This window comes from Trifolium pratense, linkage group LG5 (assembly GCF_020283565.1).
Source record: "Trifolium pratense cultivar HEN17-A07 linkage group LG5, ARS_RC_1.1, whole genome shotgun sequence".
NCBI lineage: Eukaryota > Viridiplantae > Streptophyta > Magnoliopsida > Fabales > Fabaceae > Trifolium > Trifolium pratense.
In genome coordinates, this window is record NC_060063.1 from 24,709,205 (window position 1) to 24,735,810 (window position 26,606).

At 33.2% G+C, this 26,606-nt stretch overlaps 4 protein-coding genes and 1 non-coding gene across 6 annotated transcripts; 1 reads left to right on the plus strand and 4 right to left on the minus strand.

Moving 5' to 3' along the window:
- Positions 1-1,179: 1,179 nt before the first annotated feature.
- Positions 1,180-1,253, minus strand: TRNAV-CAC. The gene has a single exon. It is a non-coding gene; the product is annotated as a tRNA-Val (tRNA).
- Positions 1,254-5,547: 4,294 nt separating this feature from the next.
- On the minus strand, positions 5,548-6,113 carry LOC123887210. The gene is made up of 2 exons (XM_045936493.1): positions 5,848-6,113; positions 5,548-5,755 (listed from the first exon to the last, which is right to left on the minus strand). The coding sequence occupies exons 1-2, from the start codon at positions 6,092-6,094 to the stop codon at positions 5,559-5,561; spliced, it is 444 nt and encodes a 147-aa protein (XP_045792449.1). The 5' UTR covers positions 6,095-6,113; the 3' UTR covers positions 5,548-5,558.
- Positions 6,114-8,166: 2,053 nt separating this feature from the next.
- On the minus strand, positions 8,167-9,347 carry LOC123886308. The gene is made up of 2 exons (XM_045935636.1): positions 8,709-9,347; positions 8,167-8,400 (listed from the first exon to the last, which is right to left on the minus strand). Exons 1-2 carry the CDS (start codon positions 9,345-9,347, stop codon positions 8,167-8,169), a joined length of 873 nt encoding a protein of 290 aa, XP_045791592.1.
- Positions 9,348-18,313: 8,966 nt separating this feature from the next.
- LOC123885400 (F-box/kelch-repeat protein SKIP4) lies at positions 18,314-21,776 on the plus strand. 2 transcript variants are annotated; one of them, XM_045934674.1, is made up of 3 exons: positions 18,314-18,398; positions 19,289-19,798; positions 21,075-21,776. In XM_045934674.1, exons 2-3 carry the CDS (start codon positions 19,308-19,310, stop codon positions 21,670-21,672), a joined length of 1,089 nt encoding a protein of 362 aa, XP_045790630.1. In that variant the 5' UTR covers positions 18,314-18,398; positions 19,289-19,307; the 3' UTR covers positions 21,673-21,776. The 2 variants fall into 2 exon arrangements, with proteins under 2 accessions (XP_045790630.1, XP_045790631.1); XM_045934675.1 differs by having other exon boundaries at positions 18,340-19,076.
- A 159-nt stretch (positions 21,777-21,935) lies between these two features.
- Positions 21,936-25,084, minus strand: LOC123886309 (exopolygalacturonase-like). Its single transcript, XM_045935637.1, has 4 exons — positions 24,959-25,084; positions 24,290-24,604; positions 22,881-23,396; positions 21,936-22,200 (listed from the first exon to the last, which is right to left on the minus strand). Exons 1-4 carry the CDS (start codon positions 25,082-25,084, stop codon positions 21,958-21,960), a joined length of 1,200 nt encoding a protein of 399 aa, XP_045791593.1. The 3' UTR covers positions 21,936-21,957.
- Between the last annotated feature and the right edge of the window lie 1,522 nt (positions 25,085-26,606).

A 26,606-nucleotide genomic window follows, 5' to 3' on the forward strand; every position in this document is an offset into this window, starting at 1 on the left:
TGTAGGTTCTAATAGTTGTTCAATAAAATAGCTCTACAATAAGTAAATGTTGTGAATATTGCACACACCAATTTGCACCTAGTGCACTAGTTATGTTTCTAAAATCTTTTGAATTGTTTAGTTACCAATAGTCTAGATTAATGGTTGCACCTTTCGTCCCCCATCCCTCTGTCGCCCCAGCCTCTGCCTCCGCCTCGAATATTCTCTTCCTCCACTTCCATTCCCTAGATACAAGCCTCACTTATGCTAAGGGACAATGTGCATGACCTTGACCTTATTTCCAAATCTTTCTATCATATCATCAAACTCTCATTCTTATTGGCCATGAGACCACACCCTCTTCTTTGTCTTCACTTTGCCTTGTTGTACCTTACTAGTTGTCCGCGTCGGCTCTCCAAATCACACTCTCAATCTTCCTTCATTGATCACAACTTGTCATTGATCACAACTTGCAATCTCACTAAGATGCCTTGTTCTAGCCTTGATGCCCATTGTGCATATTGGATCTTTCTAACTTCTATCACTGGGAGATGACCTCCCTTCGATGCTGGCAATGAACCAGATAAAACAAAATTGTTGAAAGGCTTAACCTCCTAAAGATGTTCATATAGTGTTTCAATTCATTCTATATTCAGCACATAACTTTGGCATGCCGTAACCTAGAGCACCTCCTCCTAGCTCGCACTTTCAATTTGAGGTACTTTAGGTATGTTCATGATGATGGATTAAGATTGATTAAGATTTACTGCTGTTATAAATACATGTAGTTTCACACTACAAAATCAGCTTCTAAGACGAGGATTGTCTTCACTTATAAACACATATCCAAGTCATCTCACAATCGATGTAGGACTTCTTTTAACAGTGAATAATTCAAGCCATTTGCATTCCAGTGTTGCTCTATTTTAGTGCCATGTTGTTCATACCAATTATGGCTTAGTATTGCAGAATTTTTATTTTCAAAAACACTGCAACTGCAATATGATGTACTCAGCAATTTATATATAATAATATAATTCAGTCTGAAAATATTAATTGTAAAAACGACAATCATTAAAGTAGAGGAAAGAATTATTGTCAAAAAAAAAGTAGAGGAAAGCATTACCGTTCCTTGTCATACACAGACCAAAGGGTGGAAGCAAATATCATGAAATGTGCTAAAAATGAAAAGAACATTAATGTCTGAGCCCGGGTTCGAACCGGGGACCTCTAGTGTGTGAGACTAGCGTGATAACCGACTACACCACCCAGACGCTTCTTTTGTTGTTGTGTTAAGTGTTCCAACTAAATATACTTATAGACAATCGTTGCAAATACTGAAATTAGAAACTCATGAACATAAGTGAAAATTCAAAATTAGCTTAGGAGTTAGGAGGGTATAAAGTATAAACATGCTTTTATGATCTGGACCTTATGTGTGCACAAAGCTGAATGAAACATGAAACCGAAAAATAAAAAATTTATATTTGTTCCAAGTGTTTAACTATTAATTTTTATTTAGGAAAATGCTAAACAGTGCCCCCGGGGCACTGTTTAAGGAACCAAATATAGTAATATCATATTGAAGTTTGTGCAGTCAACGACTCGAAAGTCTAAAAAGTGTTATTTTCAATTTTAAAATTTCCTTTTATGGTTTCCTTAACCAGTGCCCCGGGGGCACCGGTTAGCATGACCCTTTTATTTATTTTATTCTTCCTAACTTTTTTGTATCACACGCTTAAATTATTTTTTTAATAAGTCAAAAGAGATATATTAAGGGCACGTTTGAATTAGTTTATTTTTGAACTTATGCAAAATAGTAGTATATAGAAATAAATAAGTTTTTATGAATTATTATAAGTTTGTTAACATAGTTTTACACTAACATCCAATAAGAAATCACCATTCTTCTATGTCATGCAAGAGTTTCAAAATCAAAATAATCATACGTGAGTGAGTTCATGTGACAAATTGGTTGATTTTCATTAGATGTCTGTGTAAAATTGTTTTACACTGACCATGCATATCTTTAAATTCAATTTAAAAATGTGGATTTAAAGACTATGCAAAGACAAAGTAAAGTGTGTTTACACAAACATCCAATAATCTTATTTTATTTTTCCATGTCATTATTTTAATTTATTTTTGGTCAAGGTCATTATTTTAAATTAAAATAAAAAATTTTGGTTTCACATTGATCCTTAATAATAAAAAGGCACTAATAAAAATTCTGCTTTAGTCTCTTTTAGATACACAAAACATTAACAATCGTTTTTAAGAGGCAACATATTGTGTTGTCAAGGTCTAAAAATTGCAATTAATTCAATATTTATAATATTCATAAACCAAGTTTCATCTTTGTTCGTTAATGAAAAGATGCAAACGGAAAATCATTAGGTTTGGTGGAATATGGATAGTATACTAGAATTTCTGGATTGGATCCTGAGCTCATATAAATCAAAGAAAAAAAATGCAAAAGGAGAATATAAAAAAGTAGAAAAGAAAAAAAATGCAAAAGATCTTAACGGGTTTAAATACATAAATGTTATAGACACACAAAAATCAAACAAAAATACAACACAAAAGGGGTATAATGGTCAATTTGCATGTGAACTGCTTTTCAGTTTTTATATTTTCATTTTTTTTCCTTCTCACTTCCACTGCGCAACCTCACTTCCTTCTCATCGCAAAAACCAACGCGAGAAACCTCCTTACTGCGCAAGTTGCTCCATCATCGCCATCTTCATCTCCATCTCAGCTCAAGCTTCTCCCTCTCTGCAAAATTCCTTCTCCCTCTCTGCGACAAAACCCTAACAGATTTGTCCCCTCACTTCAACGAAATCAGAGATGTTACTACTTTGAACTCATTCATACGATTAAAGGTTATTTCATTCTTCCTTTTGATTATGCTCTTCTCCTTATTCTTCAAAATATTCTGATTTTAATTTCCCTTTTCCTTATGGTTATTTGATATGCATGATTTAGGGTATAAATTGGAGATTCTAATTCGTGAATATGTTTAATATTGATCTTCTCAACTTAATTTCATGATTCTAGACTTAGACAAAACTGCAATCATATTATTAGTAGTTTAAGTTGTGGAATTATGTTTGTTGTAATTTTATGAGTTGAAAAAAAATAACATGATAATAACAGTAAGAAAAAATAAACAGTAGTCATGTGTTTGAAATCCTTCGCAAACATAGAAATCCTTTCCCTAAATGATTTATTGTGGTCAAACAATATTCGTTGTTTTCTTAAAATAGCGGTTGCATCAAAGTCGGTGTCAATATCATTCGTATGCATAACTTCAGACTGTCGAATGACTTCAGCAACAACATCGAATTGTTGGTCTTCTTCGGTTGGAACCAAATCTTCAACCAACTAATCACATTAAACAAACTTGATTAGTCAAAAACAAAGTGAATTTTTTTTTATAAAAGCATACACATGCATTAATATACAATGTGAGTGTTAACCTTTACATTTGCAAATATATTTTGCATTTCGTTACCGTGAAATGAAAGTGTTGTCCACTTATTAATACATGGAAAACACTTTGTTGATATGTTACATAATTGCAGTTATTCAACAACTCATATCTATATCAAAATAAAATAAAATATCACACACCAAATCATAAATAATTTATAAATTTATACAATTAAACCAACAATCTGAATTATCTATGGCAGAACAACCTGAAAGAATCATTTCTTTACCTGAGTCTCCTCCACTTTGAGCGTATTTGGCAGCAGTAGTGTTTATGCTTTCGACTAAATCTTCATACACCGCTTGACCCCAATTATACGTTTCAAGCAAATTTAGATCGTCCAGCAACTTAAATGGTACACTAGTGACATTCATACTTTTCTTAGGAAATTATAATGCAAAGAAGGCAAAATGTATATATACTCTACAAAAATCTTCGATGTCTTGTTCTATGTTAAGGACATTAAGTTTTTGTTGTATACTATCAATTGTAACATCCTCCCCATTAAACAATGATTTAACATGACAATCACTGTTATCGTTAAGAGGTACAGGTACGGTTGTTCCTACAATTTGTAATCCTAATGCAATACATACATCTGCCGGTGCAAATGCAACTGTCTTACAACCTACTCTAAATCCATGACTAATAGAGTCTCATCTACTCAACAACTCTTCTAACAAAGGTCCACTAATTAACCTTTATGTGGTATGTCATATCAACAACCCATTTAAAAGGAGTTTGACGAAGTCGGTTCTTTTGCGCTACGTTCAAGTTAGGATTATAATCGATCAACTTATTTAGATGGTTCAGTGTATTCTTTATCCTCATCTGAAATTAAATATTGATATGCATAAAGTAATAATAACAAATGGTTAAAGAAACATTACACTATCATATTAACATGTATCATTCTTTAGCAGGATATGTAGTTAAGAAATTAAAATTCATGGTTCAGGTGCTTTTTTTTTTTTGAAAAGCTAAAGATCTATTAATAGTAAAAGTACAAGAAGTACTTAAATATGTACAAGGGGCCAATAAGCCTAAAACGGCCTAACAAAAACGCCAAAACACAACAAAAGGGATACAACAATACATAGCACACACAAACAAAAAACCAGAACATAAAAATAGTGCAGCAATTCATGCCTCCCTGCCCAGCAAAAAAAAAACACAGACACACCATGAGAAATCTGTCAAAACCACACACAAGACTAGCTACCAGCCCCAACCACCAATTATCAGAAATATATCAAGACTAGCTATCAGCCCCAACTACCAATCTGTCAGGTGCCTAACTTAAACATCATTGCAATTCTCATTCCCATTTCATCTCACGAACCACTTTTTATACAATCATATGGGACAGGAAGCTAGGAGAATTCAATACATGCTCAATCAATGAAGCATATGGTGAAATAACTTATCAGAAATTAAAGATCTATTAATAGTAAAAGTACAAGAAGTACTTAAAATCCAACCTTACACTTGACCGGCCCTGCTCACACACCAGTGGCACAAGTGTAAGGAAATTCAGGGCCATGAAACCGCATGAATTTACTTACTTTACTACTCAAAATAAACAAATGGACGAACCCACTTTCGATCCAACCTGATTAAATCACATTAAGCAGACATCATGTATAACAACACTAAACAATCTGAACTGCAAATGCATACTTCATAGCAACAACATGAAGTCATGAACACACAAAAATGGATAACATACAACATCTAGAGAAAGCACACAATGTAACATTCCAACATAATCAGAACAATAACTATTCAGAGCAAGCAAACCGAATAGAATCGAAATTCAAATACAGTTATATAGCCCACAGAAATATTCAAATACAGTTGGTTAATTTGAGCATCCCTAAGCAGCATCACTTAGAACAACAGATTTGCCATAAAATGTACGGGGCATATCAAGACAAGTTATATACATTTCACTTTTCTTCAACAAACATGGATGAAATGGGAAACAATTCATCACTGCATTCAGAAACAAAGAAATAAGCACAAAAGCCTAGATGACCATGAAATTTAAAAAAAACAAAAAGGAAATTATTCTTCTCTCATTTGTTTAAACTGAAATTAAACATACCTTTCTCTTTCTTTTAGCCCAGATAGCTTTGACGTGATCGTCGGAATGCGTAAATTTCTTGTTTACCCACAGCCCCTTATTTACTCTTGGTCCAGTTACAAGATATGATGTAGGAGTCGCCATGCCAGGTCTACAGTGTTTGCGATGCCCCACATTCTCCCCCGCATTTTCCCCGGCTGCATATATCACATTATTTAAACCCGGCAAATCAAGAATATTTTCATAATTAAGAATGTAACTAAAAACATAACATAGTTAAATATTTTACCTTCACTAGTGTCAAACATAACATGGTCTGATGGTGGAGAAGAATGCACATCACCGTCGGAGAGATGCGGGGAATTGGTTGGAGTAACTTCCAATGTGGCATTATGCGCGGGAGTGGGTGAATGGTGAGTGACTTCTAGCTCAAAAGTGGGTGTTTGGTGAGCAGCTTCTGGCTCGGGAGTGGATTGTTGAGCAGGCTGGAAGTTTTCTGCTAACCGATGCCCAAGGCAAATCAAGAATATTTTCATAATTAAGAATGTAACTAAAAACATAACATAGTTAAATATTTTACCTTCACTAGCTAGTGTCAACCTGTTCGGAGAGATGCGGGGAATTGGTTGGACTAACTTCAAAAGTGGGTGTTTGGTGAGCAGCTTCTGGCTCGGGAGTGGATTGTTGAGCAGGCTGGAAGTTTTCTGCTAACCGACTACCAATTTCATCCCATTGTACCACCTCTTTTTTATAATGATCTCGGAAATTGATTGAACAATTTCCTCTATTTGCTTTGAATTTTATCGTTTTCATATCAGATCCAACATCTTGTAATTCAACTCCATCAAGGACCTCAAACTGTTTTGCTACAACATGTGGACAATGACGCTCCACATAGTTGTAGCAAAATAAAGGGGCGACGACTGTACGATATTGGATTTGATCGTGTAGGTGGGGGGGCAACATTTCCAAATTGTATGGATGCCAAGTAATGGGTCTCACATCTGCTTCTATATTGTATGTTATACAAAAAAAAAGAAGATAAAGATTAAAAAATAAAGATATAATTAGTGTTATATCATAATGGTTTGTAAAATTCTTACCTCCTCATGTCTCAGGAGCTAATGTACCAAATTCAACTGCAACTGTAATTAGGCATGGCAATGGGTACCCGCGGGTACGGTTTTTACCTTCCCCGTTCCCCATACCCGAATCATTGATAAATACCCGTTCCCCGCCCATTACCCGACGGGGATGAAAAATTGAACCCAATCCCCGTCCCAAATGGGTTCGGGTATACCCAAATGGGTTCGGGGATACCCGAACCTTGCCCCGCCCTGCTGAACCTTACCCGAACCCAAAATTTTCCCGAACACTGACATACATACAATACAAAAAATTTCAAATAATAAAGTACAAACCAAAATTTCAATGCATTAAACATACAAATAAAATGATATTCCAAAATATCAAACCAAAATTATCAAAACCATAAAATAGTACCGGTACAAACCAATATTCCAAAATACCGTCAAAACAACCACATAACAAAGAATGTTCTACATCATTGTTCACTGAAATTGCTAAAAAAACAAATAACTAAGAACCATTGTTTATTAAAAATCCTAACTCAAGTAGATAAATTATATGATCTGTGACATTATAAATAAATAAATAGGGGTAATATAGTAATTTTATATAAACGGGCGGGTTCGGGGACGGGGACGGGTTCGGGGTGGGTACCAATATCTCCGTTACCCGCCCCATCCCCATGTTTTGAAATCGGGGAAAACCCAAACCCGAACCCAAACCCAGTCAAATCGGTTTTTCCCCGTCAAACTTGGGGTGGGTTCAGGCGGGTACCCGCGGGTACGGGTTCTGTTGCCATGCCTGACTGTAATGCGCTGTTGATCTTCTTGTGGTGGTTTGCGCCGGTTCTCCCAAGTGACTCTATCAAATATGCCAGTTTTGGCTTATTATGAGCCTGATTTTCCTCCGCAGTAATATTAGAGACACAAAAATCAAATAAAAATACAACACAAAAGGGGTATAATGGTCAATTTGCGTGTGAACTGCTTTTCAGTTTTTATATTTTCATTTTTTTCCTTCTAACTTCCACTGCGCACCCTCACTTCCTTCTCATCGCAAAAACCAACGCGAGAAACCTCCTTACTGCGCAAGTTGCTCCATCGTCGCCATCTTCATCTCCATCTCGGCTCAAGCTTCTCCCTCTCTGCAAAATTCCTTCTCCCTCTCTGCGACAAAACCCTAACAGATTTGTCTCCTCTCTTCGACGAAATCAGAGATGTTAATACGTTGAACTCATTCATCCGATTCAAGGTTAGTTCATTCTTCCTTTTGATTATGCTCTTCTCCTTATTCTTCAAAATATTCTGATTTTAATTTCCCTTTTCATTATGGTTATTTGATATGCATGATTTAGGGTATAAATTGGGGATTCTAATTTGTGAATATGTTTAATATTGAATTTCTCAACTTAATTTCATGATTCTAGACTTAGACAAAACTGAAATCATATTATTAGTAGTTTAAGTTGTGGAATTATGTTTGTTATAATGTTATGAGTTGAAAAAAAATAACATGATAATCACATTAAGACAAAATAAACAGTAGTCATGTGTTTGAAATCCTTCACAAACATAAAAATCCTTTCCCTAAATGTTTTATTGTGGTCAAACAATATTCGTTGTTTTCTTAAAATAGCAGTTGCATCAAAGTCGGTGTCAATATCATTCGTATGCATAACTTCAGACTGTCGAATGACTTCAGCAACAACATCGAATTGTTGGTCTTCTTCGGTTGGAACCAAATCTTCAACCAACTAATCACATTAATCAAACTTGATTAGTCGAAATCAAAGTGAAAAAAAAATTATAAAAGCATACACATGCATTAATATACAATGTGAGTGCTAACCTTTGCATTTGCAAATATATTTTGCATTTCGTTACCGTGAAATGAAAGTGTTGTCCACTTATTAATACGTGGAAAACACTTTGTTGATATGTTACATAATTGCAGTTTCTCAACAACTCATATCTATATCAAAATAAAATAAAATATCACACACCAAATAAAAAATAATTTATAAATTTATACAATTAAACCAACAAACTCAATTATCTATACTTGTAAAATTGCAGAACAACCTGAAAGAATCATTTTTTTACCCGAGTCTCCTCCACTTTGAGCGTATTTTGCAGCAGCAGTGTTTATGCTTTCGACTAAATCTTCATACACCGCTTGACCCCAATTATACGTTTCAAGCAAATTTAGGTCGTCCAACAACTTAAATGGTACACTAGTGACATTCCTACTTTTCTTAGGAAAATATAATGCAAAGAAGGCAAAAAGTATATATAATCTACAAAAATCTTCAATGTCTTGTTCTGTGTTAAGGACATTAAGTTTTTGTTGTATATTATCAATTGTAACATCCTCTCCATTAAACAATGATTTAACATGACAATCAATGTTATCGTTAAGAGGTACAGGTACGGTTGTTCCTACAATTTGTAATCCTAATGCAATACATACATCTGCCGGTGCAAATGCAACTGTCTTGCAACCTACTCTAAATCCATGAATAATAGAGTCCCATCTACTCAACAACTCTTCTAACAAAGGTCCACTAACCTTTATGTGGTCTGTCATATCAAAGACCCATTTAAATGGAGTTTGACGAAGTCGGTTATTTTGCGCTTCGTTCAAGTTAGGATTATAATCGATCAACTTATTTAGATGGTTCAGTGTATTCTTTATCCTCATCTGAAATTAAATATTGATATGCATAAGGTAACAATAACAAATGGTTAAAGAAACATTATACAATCATATTAACATGTATCATTCTTTAGCAGGATATGTAGTTAAGAAATTAAATTTCATGGTTCAGGTGCTTTTTTTTTTTTGAAAAGCTAAAGATCTATTAATAGTAAAAGTACAAGAAGTACTTAAATATGTACAAGGGGCCAATAAGCCTAAAACGGCCTAACAAAAACGCCAAAACACAACAAAAGGGATACAACAATACATAGCACACACAAACAAAAAACCAGAACATAAAAATAGTGCAGCAATTCATGCCTCCCTGCCCAGCAAAAAAAAAACACAGACACACCATGAGAAATCTGTCAAAACCACACACAAGACTAGCTACCAGCCCCAACCACCAATTATCAGAAATATATCAAGACTAGCTATCAGCCCCAACTACCAATCTGTCAGGTGCCTAACTTAAACATCATTGCAATTCTCATTCCCATTTCATCTCACGAACCACTTTTTATACAATCATATGGGACAGGAAGCTAGGAGAATTCAATACATGCTCAATCAATGAAGCATATGGTGAAATAACTTATCAGAAATTAAAATCAATAAGCAAAGTTAAGAATCAACTTAAAATGAAATAAAAAATATCAGCTCCTAAACATGTATAACTCGATCGAAAATTTCAATCAGAAATATATAAAAATTAACATAGAAATATCAAAGTTAAGAATCAATTTAGCACCCAATCAGAGAATCAAAACCCTAAGCAAAGTCAATACCTCGAAATCGAAATTTGAGGTGAAGAAATTTGAGTTGAACGAACAGAATTTAAATTTGAGTTGAATCAAAATTTGAGTTGAACATAATCGGAGTTTGATTTGAATCGAAAAATGAAATTGAATCGAAATGTTGAAGCGATTTATGTGAAGATGATTATGCGAGATGTGTGAGCAAGGTGAAGATGAATCGATTTCTAAGAAGGTGAAGAATGATGAAGATGAAGATGAAGTGGTTTCTATGAAGGTGGAGATTTGGAAGAATGGAGATTGAGGATAACGAGAGAGAGAGAGAGAGAGAGAGAGAGAGAGAGAGAGAGTGATATAAAAATAAAGGTATACTTTAAAAGCAGTTCACACACAAATTGACCATTATTCCCCTTTTGTGTTGTATTTTTGTTTGATTTTTGTGTCTCTATAAAATTTCTAAATTTTATAGAGACACAAAAATCAAACAAAAATACAACACAAAAGAGGTATAATTGTCAATTTGCGTGTGAACTGTCTTTTAGTTTTTATATTTTCATTTTTTTTCCTTCTCACTTCCACTGCGCAACCTCACTTCCTTCTCATCGCAAAAACCAACGCGAGAAATCTCCTTACTGCGCAAGTTGCTCCATCATCGCCATCTTCATCTCCATCTCAGCTCAAGCTTCTCCCTCTCTGCAAAATTCCTTCTCCTTCTCTGCGACAAAACCATAACAGATTTGTCCCCTCACTTCGACGAAATCAGAGATGTTACTACGTTGAACTCATTCATACGATTCAAGGTTAGTTCATTCTTCCTTTTGATTCTGCTCTTCTCCTTATTCTTCAAAACACTCTGATTTTAATTTCCCTTTTCCTTATGGTTATTTGATATGCATGATTTAGGGTATAAATTGGGGATTCTAATTCGTGAATATGTTTAATATTGATTTTCTCAACTTAATTTTATGATTCTAGACTTAGCACTACTACAGAATAAGGCTACTATAGCACTTTTTTTGGGCTTTAATAGCACTTTATAGTGCTATAGAAGCTGGTGCTATTAAAAGTCTGTGCCTATTATAGCACTTGTAAAAGCGCTATTGTATGACTAATCTTTAATAGCACTTTTAGACTAAAGCGCTATAGTAGACCTGTTTTGTAACGCTTTTCACAACATTCTTTAATAGCACTTTTTACAAAAGCGCTATCATAGGTTTCAGTTACAATAGCACTTGTGTTCAAAAGTGCTATCGTTTGCCCTACCTTTAATAGCACTTCATCACAAAAACGCTATTGTATGTCATTTTTTTTTTACAAGCTGCAATTTTTTTTTTTCAACATGTCTGTTTTGTTTTTACAAGCCGCAACTTTTTTTTTTTAACAGGTCTGTCATAGAACTTAAATTGTATTTTTCACCGGAAGCTTAATTTGAAACTTAAAACATAGTAGCCAATAATACAAAAGGCAAAGTTATATTAATAAAGACATAAAAAGGCACAAAGAAGGCCAATAAGTACCATCAAATTACATAGTCTCCCATCCTTCACAAAACAAACAAAGAAGCAAGACAATTTTGTGTCCAAGACAAAAACAAACTAATTATCCTAACCCGCTAGATGATGTTCATGACACTACTTATAACAAGACAAACTAATTAACCTAAACAATTCCTCTGCCAATTGTCCAACCAAGCAAGCATCTTTCATGTTTCCAAGAAGTCCCTGAAAAATTAAAAAGAAGAGAATGGAAAAGTTTAGCAGCAACTACATTTCATAACTTTATAGTTCTCCTAACATGCTTAACAAAGACAAACTCAAAGTTAGACATTAATTAACCACTTGTAATCTAAAATAGTAGACATATAGCAACAGAACGATCATTTTCCAAGGAGAACCGAACTCCCAAAAAAGAACTAAGCTCTCAATCGAGGATTACCGAAAACAATCATCATGACTAAAAATTGGAATAAACCCAAATCAGAGAAGAGTATACTTACATTATCCAACTTCCGCCGGGGATAACATTTGTGAAAATATATCCCGCCCATTCATCCTTCACTTCACTTAACTTATCCTTAGAGTATGTACCACATTTGTATTCATCAAAATACTTCAAGTAAAAAAAACCACAAAATTTAGTTAGAATTGAATTACATTACTTATGCTTATGATTACAAATTAATAATAACAATAATAATTAAAATCATGTACATTATCGGGGATCTTCTTTGGATATTGCATGACAACCTCTTTAAGACTGCGGACAATCTTGTGAATTTAGTGCATCCATCATACAATGGTTTCTCTGAATCACTTACTAGTCTGTCAAACATTCCAGGACAATCACGAATATCCTCTTCAATGACATTCACAAACTCTTCGACACGATCAAACTCTTCGACACGATCAAAATCTTGCGTATCTTTTTCAAAAACATTAGATGTATATGTCACATTGCTCCTCAAATTAGTGGACTTAGTTTTTTCTTCCCCATGCATTGTCCAACATGTATAGGTTTTATCAATTCCATTAAATATTAGGTGACTTGCCAAATCCTTTTCACTAACAGGTCCATAACAACATTTTAAGCATGGACATATGATTTTACTAGTGTCCTTAGCATGAGCAACAACAACCTTAACGAATTCTTTCACTCCATCTTCGAATTCTTTTGACATTTTATTGGCTGACATCCATTTTCGATCCATAGTTCCTATGTCTTAATAGGTAAGACATCGAATATAGATAATTTGAGTTAAAATAATTAGTATGGTCTTAATAGTAACACATTGAATATACTTATAGGTATTTTTTAACAACAATGGATAGACTTATAAGCAATGTTTTAAATAACGGTAATGGTCGCGGTCGCAGTCGCATTAAGGTTTTTGCGATTTCGGCTATTACGGGTGTTGCGTTATAGATTGCGGTTGTCGCGGTGTGAATTAACCATAATGTTGCACAAATCTTTCCTAAAATTATGCATACTATCATATAATGTACAATTTTTTTTTTTGAACAACAATAATTTTATAAAACCACTCTACCAAAACACAAGGAGTGTTTGGAGAGGCAATGATACAACCCACTAAAAGTGGAAACAGAAAAGCACAATTGGAGGCATCCAATATGCAATACGCAAATCACAACAAAAAGCCAGGATAGCTACACAAAAAACAGGGCTAATAACAAAGCAGTGAGGCCAAGTAGCAGAATGACAGCAACAGAGAAAACAACATAAAAAACATAGCAGAATCGCAGCTCCCAGCACAGCACAAGTAGTCGCCGAAATCATCTATGGAAACAGGATTCCATCTCCATTCATAATGTACAATTAAACATTGTTTTCATATAAAACCGAAAAACATAAATCAATCAATACTGGTGCATTCCAAAAAGTCAAAATAGGAGTAAAAATTAGTGGAATTATTCACTTTCCTAACCCAACCCAATTACAGCCACTTTCTCTCACTCACCTCACCTTGTTCTTTCTTTCTAGGTTCTTCTTTCTCATTTCCTTTTCAGAGATCAGAAGCAAGTTCACACACACCAAAAATCTCATCTCCAAAGTTCAAATTAACACACACAAAACACTCTATTCAAAGTCCAAATTTTGTTTCTAAAACTTATATTATCTCTATTAATGGACTGGTTTAAATCTTGATCATTTTTGTTAGTGGAAAGTTCATATATTTTATGGAGCAAAGATGAACATATGTTAAAAAAAAAATCATTATATTTTTATTTATAATCATAGTAATTTCTAGCTTCTGTGTTGGTTTTGGCCCCCTGTTTATGCTATGTTTCTGCTGTACTTGAGTTCTGGTTTTGGCCCCCTGTTTATGCTAAAGCTTCTGTGTTGGTTTTTACATACGGCGTGTTTCGCGGTCGTAAAAGTGTTATGTAACGTCGTTTCACTGTGATCTTTTTTCTCACCGTTAAAATGGCCAATAACGGTATCAGTGGCTGTCATTATCGTTTTGTAACGGCCGATTTCGCGGTAATGTTCCTTTATTTAAAACCTTGCTTATAAGTATTTTTTAGTAACTTTTGGTCTCAAAATTGTGTTGTGTTTTCATGCATACTAACCACACAACAGGGGAAAAGACACAGGAAGGAAAATCTAACGAACAGGAAAATCAATTACCAATTTCAATACACAAATAATTACCAATTTTAAGTTATCTCTTTTCTTAATGCATGTATAAGTTCTTCACAGAAACTCAACTTGCAATTCAAACTCAAAAAGTAACTAAAAAATAATTAACAAATTATATATCTACTTTAATTGTTATCACACAGAAACAAGCTTTCAACCACTAATCACTTATCAATCAAAACACAAAACCCATAAACCCAATATGAAACCCAAAACCCAATATGAAACAAAGTGAAACAGAAGCAATTAATTCTCCTTCCATCAACATCTAAGCTTGAAGAATTCATACAAAAATCCAAAATATAAAAGGCATCAACAACAGAAAAATACAGAGAGGGGAAATTTGTACCTCCTTCAAGCCTTCAACAACAGTAACAATGGAGACGATGGTGCGAAGATTGAAGAGAGGAACGATGGAGACGACGAGTTCGTCGGAACGATGGGTTTGTCGAGTTATGAGTTCGTCGGTCGTGTGAGAAGACGGTAGAAATGAGAAGCTGGTGGTTCTAAGACGGTGGTTTCTGGGTCGGCGGTGAGCAGTTCTACGGTAGACACAGAGGTAAAATTAGGTCGACGGTGGTTTGGGTAAGAAAGGAAGCAGTTGGTTTGGGTAAGAAAGTGAAAAGTGAGAGTGAAAAGTGAAAATTAGAGTGAAAAGTGAGGGCGCAAAATGTTTTTTAAATTCAGCGCCAAAATGAAATTTTCAGTGTTTATTTTTTTTTTTTTTCACTTAGAAGGCCCGATAATAGCACTTTTGAAGAAGTGTTATCTAAGGTAACAAAAAGTGCTATCTTAAGTACACTTATTATAGCACTTGCACAAAAGTGCTATTAAACGCATTTGATAAAAAAAATTCACTACCTACAATATCACTTCTGTTAGTAAAGTGCTATTATATGAATTTGAGTGACATATTTAATAACACTTGTGTTTAACTTGTGGAATTATGTTTGTTGTAATTTTATGAGTTGAAAAAAAAATAACATGATAATCACAGTAAGAAAAAATAAACAGTAGTCATGTGTTTGAAATCCTTTGCAAACATAGAAATCCTTTCCCTAAATGATTTATTGTGGTCAAACAATATTCGTTATTTTCTTAAAATAGCGGTTGCATCAAAGTCGGTGTCAATATCATTCGTATGCATAACTTCAGACTGTCGAATGACTTCAGCAACAACATCGAATTGTTGGTCTTCTTCGGTTGGAACCAAATCATCAACCAACTAATCACATTAAACAAACTTGATTATTCAAAAACAAAGTGAATTTTTTTTTATAAAAGCATACACATGCATTAATATACAATGTGAGTGCTAACCATTACATTTGCAAATATATTTTGCATTTCGTTACTGTGAAATGAAAGTGTTGTCCACTTATTAATACGTGGAAACCACTTTGTTAATATGTTACATAATTGCAGTTTCTCAACAACTCATATCTATATCAAAATAAAATATCACACACCAAATCATAAATAATTTATAAATTTATACAATTAAACCAACAAACTCAATTATCTGTACTTGTAAAATGGCAGAACAACTTGAAAGAATCATTTCTTTACCTGAGTCTCCTCCACTTTGAGCGTATTTGGCAGCAGTAGTGTTTATGCTTTCGACTAAATCTTCATACACCGCTTGACCCCAATTATACGTTTCAAGAAAATTTAGGTCGTCCAACAACTTAAATGGTAAACTAGTGACATTCCTACTTTTCTTAGGAAAATATAATGCAAAGAAGACAAAAAGTATATATAATCTACAAAAATCTTCAATGTCTTGTTCTGTGTTAAGGACATTAAGTTTTTGTTGTATAGTATCAATTGTAACATCCTCTCCATTAAACAATGATTTAACATGACAATCAATGTTATCGTTAAGAGGTACAGGTACGGTTGTTCCTACAATTTGTAATCCTAATGCAATACATACATCTGCCGGTGCAAATGCAACTGTCTTGCAACCTACTCTAAATTCATGACTAATAGAGTCCCATCTACTCAACAACTCTTCTAACAAAGGTCCACTAACCTTTATGTGGTATGTCATATCAACGACCCATTTAAAAAGAGTTTGACGAAGTCGGTTCTTTTGGGCTTCGTTCAAGTTAGGATTATAATCGATCAACTTATTTAGATGGTTCAGTGTATTCTTTATCCTCATCTGAAATTAAATATTGATATGCATAAGGTAACAATAACAAATGGTTAAAGAAACATTATACAATCATATTAACATGTATCATTCTTTAGCAGGATATGTAGTTAAGAATTTAAAATTCTTGGTTCAGGCCTTTTTTTTTTTTGAAAAGCTAAAGATCTATTAATAGTAAAAGTACAAGAAGTACTTAAATATGTACAAGGGGCCAATAAGCCCAAAACGGCCTAACAAAAACGCCAAAACACAACAAAAAGGATACAACAATACATAGCACACCCAAACAAAAAACCAGAACAGAAAAATAGTGCAACAATTCACGCCTCCCTGCCCAGCAAAAAAAAAAACGCAGACACACCAGGAGAAATCTGTCAGAACCACACACAAGACTAGCTACCAGCCCCAACCACCAATTATCAGAAATATATCAAGACTAGCTATCAGCCCCAACCACCAATCTGTCAGGTGCCTAACTTAAACATCATTGCAATTCTCATTCCCATTTCATCTCACGAATCACTTTTTATACAATCATATGGGACAGGAAGCTAGGAGAATTCAATACATGCTCAATCAATGAAGCATATGGTGAAATAACTTATCAGAAATTAAAATCAATAAGCAAAGTTAAGAATCAACTTAAAATCAAATAAAAAATATCAGCTCCTAAACATGCACAACTGGATCAAAAATTTCAATGAGAAATATATAAAAATTAACCTAGAAATATGAAAGTTAAGAATCAATTTAGCACCAAATCAGAGAATCAAAACCCTAAGCAAAGTCAATACCTCGAAATCGAAATTTGAGGTGAAGAAATTTAAGTTGAACATAATCGGAGTTTGATTTGAATCGGAAAATGAAATTGATGGTCTTCTTCGGTTGGAACCAAATCTTCAACCAACTAATCACATTAAACAAACTTGATTAGTCAAAAACAAAGTGAAAAAAAATAATTATAAAAGCATACACATGCATTAATATACAATGTGAGTGCTAACCTTTGCATTTGCAAATATATTTTGCATTTCGTTACCGTAAAATGAAAGTGTTGTCTACTTATTAATACGTAGAAAACACTTTGTTGATATGTTACATAATTGCAGTTTCTCAACAACCCATATCTATATCAAAATAAATTAAAATATCACACACCAAATCATAAATAATTTATAAATTTATACAATTAAACCAACAAACTTAATTATCTGTACTTGTAAAATGGCAGAACAACCTGAAAGAATCATTTCTTTACCCGAGTCTCCTCCACTTTGAGCGTATTTGGCAGCAGCAGTGTTTATGCTTTAGACTAAATCTTCATACACCGCTTGACCCCAATTATACGTTTCAAGCAAATTTAGGTCGTCCAACAACTTAAATGGTACACTAGTGACATTCCTACTTTACAAAAATCTCCAATGTTTCGTTCAGTGTTAAGGACATTATGGTTTTGTTGTATACTATCAATTGTAACATCCTCTCCATTAAACAATGATTTAACATGACAATCACTGTTATCGTTAAGAGGTAGAGGTACAGTTGTTCCTACAATTTTTAATCCTAATGCAATACATACATCTGCCTGTGCAAATGCAACTATCTTGCAACATACTCTAAATCCATGACTAATAGAGTCCCATCTACTCAACAACTCTTCTAACAAAGGTTCACTAACCTTTATATTAAATATATTATTGTAAAAAAAATAAAAAAATAATCTTAAACTTTATGGAGTCGACATTTTAATTATGGAGTCACCATTTTAAAAACATAGAAAATATTATTTTTTAAGTTTAATTGTTGTGCACCATCGGTGTAAAGATTTTTTACACATACATTCAATGATGCGTTGCCACATCATTTAATGAGGCGACACATCATTTGTTTTTAATTATCATGCATAATATTTCCGTATATTCCTGCGTGTTCCTTTCTTGTCTTGCAGTGCGCTTTTCAGACGAAATCCCTAATTCTGTGCTCGTAAGTTTCCCTCTTCTCTTTTCCCCTTCCACTATTTCGATCTTCGCTTTCAATTTCCTTCATTCTTCATATTTTACTTTCAATTTATAAACTTTTGAAATCTTAAATTAAAAAATTAGTGCCCATTTTCGTATTCGATCTGAAATTGCAACGGTTTGCTTTCAATTGCAGAAAATCAAATTGGGGGAAAACTCTCAAAAGCTAGGTTTAAGAAATTGAATTGCTTTACATTTTTTGGGTAGATGTAAATATTGATTCTTTGTGGAAAAACTATAGTAGAATAAGTAACCATGTGATTATAGTTTGATGGTTTTATTCAGCTTATTTTTTAATTGTGTGGTTTGAATTTCAATGTTTGGAAAATTAAATAATCATTTTTTGTTGAAGTTGTTGGTGTGTAAATAGCGGTGGAAATAGGCTGGGTCGAGTTAGGCTTTGCAAGTAGTCTGTCATAAGCTTATTTCCTAGGCTAAACAGTAGGTCCTATAGGCCGGCCTGTACATGTTACATTGCAAGGAGAAAGAGACGAGTTTTGTTTAAGTAAACTGTGGTATGCTTGCATATTATTCAGTCTGCATTCTGTTTAGTGAGGATTGTATTGAGCTGATCAAGGTGAATATAAAAGACGGAGTGTATGATTATGCTATGTCTTGGTGAGAATATCAAGCCTTAAAAAGTGTAAGAACCCTGTCACGCAAATGTGACAATCTTGATCTTGTTTCTTTGACTTTGAGGGTTGGATCTATCACGGGTCTGTTAATTACGTGTCATAATTTCAGATTGGGAACATAATGGGTAGATGCTTGTCATGCAATATGTACACAAATGAATTGAAAATTTGAAATGACGATTTGATGCAAGCTTTACTGACATGTACCTTTTCTTTTCAGGTCCTTTGAACTATTACCGATGGAGGATTTAGATGACGAGGAAACATCATCAAATAATGTTGATGAAGTAAAAGTCACTAATACTCCATTGATTTGTGGCCTTCCTGATGATATTTCTCTTTTGTGTCTGGCAAGAGTTCCTCGAAAATATCATTCAGTTCTGAAGGCTGTCTCAAAAAGATGGAGGGACTTAGTTTGTAGTGAAGAGTGGCTTTATTATCGTAGGAAGCATAAACTTGATGAGACATGGATTTATGCTTTGTGCAGGGACAAATTGGATCACGTTTGCTGTTATGTATTGGATCCAACCTCATCAAAAAAATCTTGGAAGCTCATTCATGGGCTTCCGCTTCACATCGTTAGAAGGAAAGGCATGGGTTTTGAAGCTTTGGAAAATAAGCTATTCTTATTGGGTGGCTGTGGCTGGTCTGAAGATGCTACTGACGAGGTTTATTCATACAATGCTTCCTCGAACTCTTGGGTTGAAGCTGCTTCCTTGTCAACTGCTAGGTAAATATCCTCATGTTTATCCCTTTGGGAAACTATGTTAGTAAGTGTTGGAGGAAATAAGAGAGATAGTTTGACACTATCAATCTGCTAGGTGTTTTTGGAACAGATTATAGTTAGAGTTCTTACATTTACTTGAACTTTAAGGAATTTTTTTATGCTAGAAAACCATAAACTAAGCCACAAACTTAGTATTGTACTTGGAAAAAATATATTTGGATCCGCAAGTTTTTTATGATTGAAAATTGAAAATACGGGGATTGGGAATACCGAATAGGCGAATACCGAAGAAGGAAACTTATGACTATATCTTGACTCATTTTTTTCAAGTACCTTGTCAACTTTCACTCCTCCATTTATTCTTTTCCTAGTTATATTTTTTTTACGGGGAATGACCTTGGAGCTTGTAAGTTAAAGCTTCTAATATCATGATAGTGTCGCTTACAGTTATATAAGACGTAGGTGGCATTATATATAATCTAGTATTTTAGTATTCGATATTTCACTTGTTTGTGTACTTGACTTCGCAAAATAGCATTAATGAAGAACTATTAGCTCACAAATTCTTAGTGATTTATGCTTTACTTGTTTTATACATTATTAAGGAATTATGTTTTCCCTTGATTAAATACGCAACTTAATCTCTCACTTTTATAGGGTGTATCAATTTGGTCCCCCACTTTTATAAAATGTCACATTAGTCCCTCACGTAGCAGAAAATTAGTCAAGTCAGTCACTTCGTCCACATCAGAAAGTTGTTCATGCTAGGTTGGTCCCTGGAATCATATAACGGAGTATCAGGTTGGTCCCTAAAATTACATATTTAGTGTCTATTTGGTCTATGAAACTACATACTCAGAATCAACGAGGTCCCTGCAATTAAAAAATACAAGACAACTAGACCAACTTGACAAACGTTTTGCAAAGTGAGGGACTAATGTAACATTTTATGAAAGTGAAGGACCAAATTGACACACCCTAGCAAAGTGAGGGACTAAATTGGGGATTCACTCGCTTTCCTTCATGCCAATAGCACAACTGTTTTTCTGTTGTAATTCATGTTTCCCCCCACTTTCTACATGAGCTTTTTTGAAGCCTGCAAGAAAAGTGGAAGTTTTGGTTTTTTGTATTTAACTATATAATCAATAACTACTTTGGCATCATGCTCTCATGAATTATGGTAAAAAAATGATCTCTGTAATTTTTTGTCAATTTTCATTTATCATTATCCCCTACTCCAACGTAAGAATCACCATTTTCCTTCACAAAAAAATTTCAGGTGCTACTTTGCTTGTGAAGTTATGGATGAAAAACTATATGCTATTGGTGGCATAGGTTCAAATTCAAGTGATCCTCATTCATGGGATACTTTTGATCCATACACAAATGCTTGGACATCTCACAGAGATCCTAATATCGTTCCCGAAATTGAAGATTCAGTAGTTATGGATGGTAAAATATACATCCGTTGTGGCAAATCTCCAGTTACACCTCATGTGTATGCTGTCGTTTACGAACCATCAAGTGGCACATGGCAGCATGCGGATGCTGACATGGTTTCAGGATGGAGAGGTCCTGCAGTTGTTGTCAACGGAATCCTTTTTGTTTTGGATCAAAGTTCGGGCACTAGGCTGACAATGTGGCATAAAGAAAGACGCGAGTGGATACTGGTTGGGAAGTTGTCACCATTGCTTACAAGACCACCCTGCCAACTTGTTGCAGTTGGTAAAAGCATTTACATTATCGGGAAAGGGCTTGGCACCGTCGCTGTTGATGTTGGTGATATTGGAAATATGGGAAGGGTGATGGTGGGTTCTTCTATACCCAAATTAGTCTCTGATTACAATGTAATTAGTTGTAAATGCTTGTCAATCTGAAGATTAAAGTGTATTATTGTTGCATAATTCTTTTTTCTCTTGTGTACTATAATGATTGTTGTATTAAGGTTTGTTTGAACTTATATGAGGAACTTATTGAAAACTATACAAACTTAAAAATTAGTGATAATATTAGTAATAAACACTAATAATTGGATATTAGATAACAAATTATTCTTGCCACAAAATAACACCTTTTTAATGGAAAATAAATAAATAAAACTTGCATGAACATTAAACACTTTGATCAAGGAAAAGGTTTTAATCCTAAATGAAATAGGTGCACTATATGCAAGAAGGTGGATTATGTTGGCCATAAGAAGCACCATTAACATTTAAACACACATTGCTTAGACTTCCACTATCACTAGCATAAGGCCACAAATTAATATTATCCATTGTAATGCCTTGGCATGGTTTATTTTGACTGCATTTGAAACTTGCTGCAACTTCTGAATTTCCACTTCCTCTAATATTTTTGTAAGCCACATTGCTTATTTGTACACTTGATTGTACACTTGAATCCTCCTACACAAAATTTGTTGGTAAAGTTTAATTAAATTGTGGTACATTTAGTAGTATGGATTATTGTAAAAAAACAAACTAAAATGGATATGAATATATGGTATTTTTTAAATTAATAAACAAAGATGAAAAAAAGACAGACCTAAACAAACTTATGCAATCAGAAAGAACGTACACAATAAAGTAGTGAAAGAATATCGACCATTAAATATCAGACAATTCACATTTTGACTTTTAACAAATCAACTTTTAAATATATATCTCAAAATTAATCGTCTAATTTTCACCTAATATATACTACCTCCATCCCTAAATATAAGACATGCTATTTTTTTGTCCTTTTTTATAAGACCTCTTTCATATTTTCAAAGGCATTAACTATTTCTTTACCAACATACCCCTAATTTAATTGTATATTTTTCTATAATCTGTAATAAATATTTTAGAAAAACAATAACTTATTCTCTTTCTTGAAGAATAAAATTGCAAAATCAATATCAATTGTCAACAAATTTAATGTCACAACTCAATTTCTTAATCTCCGCAATTTTTTAATGGGTCTTATAATTAGGGTCAGATGTATTAACATTTACGGCTACCTCACTATCGAGAACTCGAATCTAGAAAAGAGTGATTTGGGTCTAAATTTATAATATATTCAAATGTGGCATAAGAGTACAAACCTGACATGAAGAATGTGGACAATAATCTTGATCAATGATAATAGGAAATTGCACATTATCCATCACAATATCTTCATAGAGAAAATTAGAAGCCATCAAGGTTTTCTTCAATTGAACAGCCCATGATTTAATTCTAACACCATTATTTGTGCCACTAATAGTACAATTCTTCACAACTATGTTATCAACATCTTCTTCACCCTCATTTTTACCAAGACTTCCAACACTAATTCCATGACCAGGACCACAAAAAACATCTGAAATCAAAACATTCCTCGTACCGGCGAGCATAGCTATGCAATCATCACCGGTTCCGATGGTCACACTTGTGATATTTATTCCTTTTGACTTCCCTATTTTGATACCATCTGTGTTAGGGCTCTCATCAGGAGCTATTATTCTTAGTTTTGTAAATGTCATCTGGTCACATCCAAATACCACAAAATGGCTTTGTTTGCTGTTTATAGAGCGCAAGTGATGGATATTACCATTTGTGATGAAGTCAAATTTCATTGTCTGGTCAAATATATCCAAAAAATATGTAACATGTTAATAACTTAATATCACAAATTCACAAGTGAAGCAACATTATCTTGCTACAAAATATAGTATCGACAATTAATGAAACGAATGACTCAAGTATAACACGTAAACATAAAAAAAAAAAATTACTACAATACCCAAGAGTTGAATAGTGAATACAAAAGAAGATGATATAATAATGCTAGGATACTGACAAGTAAAAAGTCAAATGATATTAGCAAAGAGATTTCTAGGAAGAGAAGTACCAAGGATGGAAGCAATTTGCAGCATAAAAATAATAGAGATAACCTAATTTTTAATAGCTTTAAAAAAGATAATTTTGGGATTTTAAAATAAAATTGTAAATATTAAATCTTCCCTTCCCTCACCTCCCCTTTTAAAAAATTGAACCAAACACAATTTTTTTAAAATATTCCCTCACCTCCCCTCCCCTCCAAAATCCCCGAACCAAACGAACCATAAGTAATCAGTCTGTAATGAATGAGAAGTATAATTACTCTACTTAAAGAGTAGAGAAATCTCCTAAAAAGTAAAGATAAGAAGAAAAGACTACTCTCTCATTTCATAATCATTGCCTAAAACAATGCAAGATTATATAGGGATATCCTTACATAATTGGTAACCAAATAATCACAAAATAATAACAAACTTATTCTAGAATATAGATGAGTCACTACTTCATTCTTTCTTGAACTTGACACTTAATTGGACTTCTAGGATCATAACACAATCGAACTCATAATCATTTGCTTACGAGATCCAAATCTCTTAATAGTTAAACCAATGGATATTTTTATTTGTTAAGATCAATCAATATAGAGATTAAAAAAAAAAAACTTGATTTATATTATATGAAATGAACTTACAGTAGGTAGAGGGCGACAATTTGGATTCTTAGTGCAATCATTAGTTTCCCAAGCAGAAGATCCTTGACCATCCAATGTGCCACCTCCACCAACATTCAATTTGTTAATATATCTAAAATTTATCCAATTCTCAGTCTTAAATGAATATGGATCACTTGGAGCCTTCAATGTTCCTTCTATTTTAAAGTTCATCCAAGCATTGCATGGACCACTAAATATAACTTCTTTAAGCATATATGTTCCTTGTGGAATCAAAATAGTTGACTTTCCTTGCCATCTACATGCATCACTCCATGCTTTCAAAAATGCCTTTATATATATGAGAATAACAAATTATACATTAGCTCGTCGATGAGAAACCCTCTACAACATCCTAGATATATTAAGATGAAAATAAAAGAAAATACTGCGAGACATCAACCAAAAACTTAGTCAAACCTAACATCAAATCAAACATCAAATAAGTGTACCGATAGTCCAAAATACAACAAAATTGTCTAATAAAAATAGAAGTAAACACACACATCACAAACGCTATCCAGCGAACTCGCCTACGCAGGTGGAACCAAATAACAAAAAAAAAACATGTTGTGTGAGCATTCACAACTAATTATAATGGTAAAGAAAAAAGAAAAACAAAAGCGAGAAGGAATTAACATGGTTAATTACCACACTATTGTCAGTATTGCCATCAGCATTTGCACCATAATCATTCACATTAAAAACCTTGTATTGAACTTGTGCTTCTGTACTATAAACTAGTAAGCACATCACAAACAAAAAAATTGCAACCATTTTTGAAGTTTTTTTCTTCCTAGCTTTGGTGATTTGGTTTTTGGTTTTTGAGAATAATAAGTACACTACCTTTATATAATGTTAAAGAAATCAAATAAATTTAATGTTGTTGATTTCCATATAATGTTTTTCCGATAATAACCAAGATGATTAGTAGGATTATTAGTAATTGACAATTATCCCTCCCCTGAAATAGTGGGTTGATTACTTACCTTCTAAAATTTGCGAATGGGATGATAATTTTTTTTTTTTTTTAATAAACAAAGATATATTATAATTTATAACGGAGTATATAGGGTACTCGATCTCTTAAAAAGTTATTATATGTTTTGAAGATATATAAGAGGATCAATACACCAATCAAAAAAGGAGAAAAATGACTTACTGACAGAATTCTGCTAAACCAAAATCAAGAAAAAGTGCTTATCAACAAAAAAAAAAAACTTTAATATCCTCTACTAATTGAGAAGCATTAGGGAAAACTCAATTAAAAATAACATTATTTCTAAGCTTCTAAATATATCAGGTAGTGGTCAGCCATATTAATTAATATCGATATAATCAAAGATTTATTTAATACTCCATCCGTTTTCTTAAAAGTGTCCAGTTCTATCATATTTAGTGTTTCTATTGAACTGTCCAGTTTGTGTTTTAAGGATACAATTTGTCAATTATACCATTTGTCAATTATTGTTATCTTTTTTGATATATTTTATATATATATATATATATTTGAAAAACTGAAGTTTTTTTTTTAAAAAAAAAAGAAGAAAGTTTGTTCTTTTTTTTTATGATAGGAAAATTTGTTGTTTCCTGGTTATATTCAGATTTAAACAGAATTTGTTACCTATAATAATGGTCCATTGAAGATTTAAATAAGATGAGTACTAGGTGCAAAAAAATAGAAATTTATTGGTGAATTAAGACAAGGGTATAATAGAAAGATAGGGTGCAAAAATCCACTTTATTAATTTGGTGTTATCATTCTAACCGGATACTACGGAGGGAGTAGTAAGTAATAAATTTCATAGATAAATTTGCCAGCAAGAGATATAATTCAAAGACTATTTTTACGGAAAATTATAATAGAAAGACCAAATTGCATAATGTAATGAATGTACCAAAAAAAAATTGCATAATGTAATGGAATAAAAAAGTCTTTTTTTTGTTTTGTCTATTCGCAAAATTTTAAAGGCTTTTTTTTTTTGAACCAATTCCATAATATTACTTAAAGAGTATTATATTCGTCAATATATCAATATCAATATCTTTTATATTTTGGGAAACACTAGACTAGCCGTATCCATCCCATGCATATACAGCAATCAAATTAAAATGTTTTCCGTAATAAATGTCAAATAGAAATGTATCCTATAAGTTTGTTCTAGTAGTAAGGGGATTGGGTAAAAAAATAAAGTCAAATAAAAATGTAACTTTTTTTTATAAGCAATGTTAGTTGTTAGTACTAAATGTTCTTTGTCAGGACTTGAACCGTAGACCTCATGCTCTAGCACCCTTAATT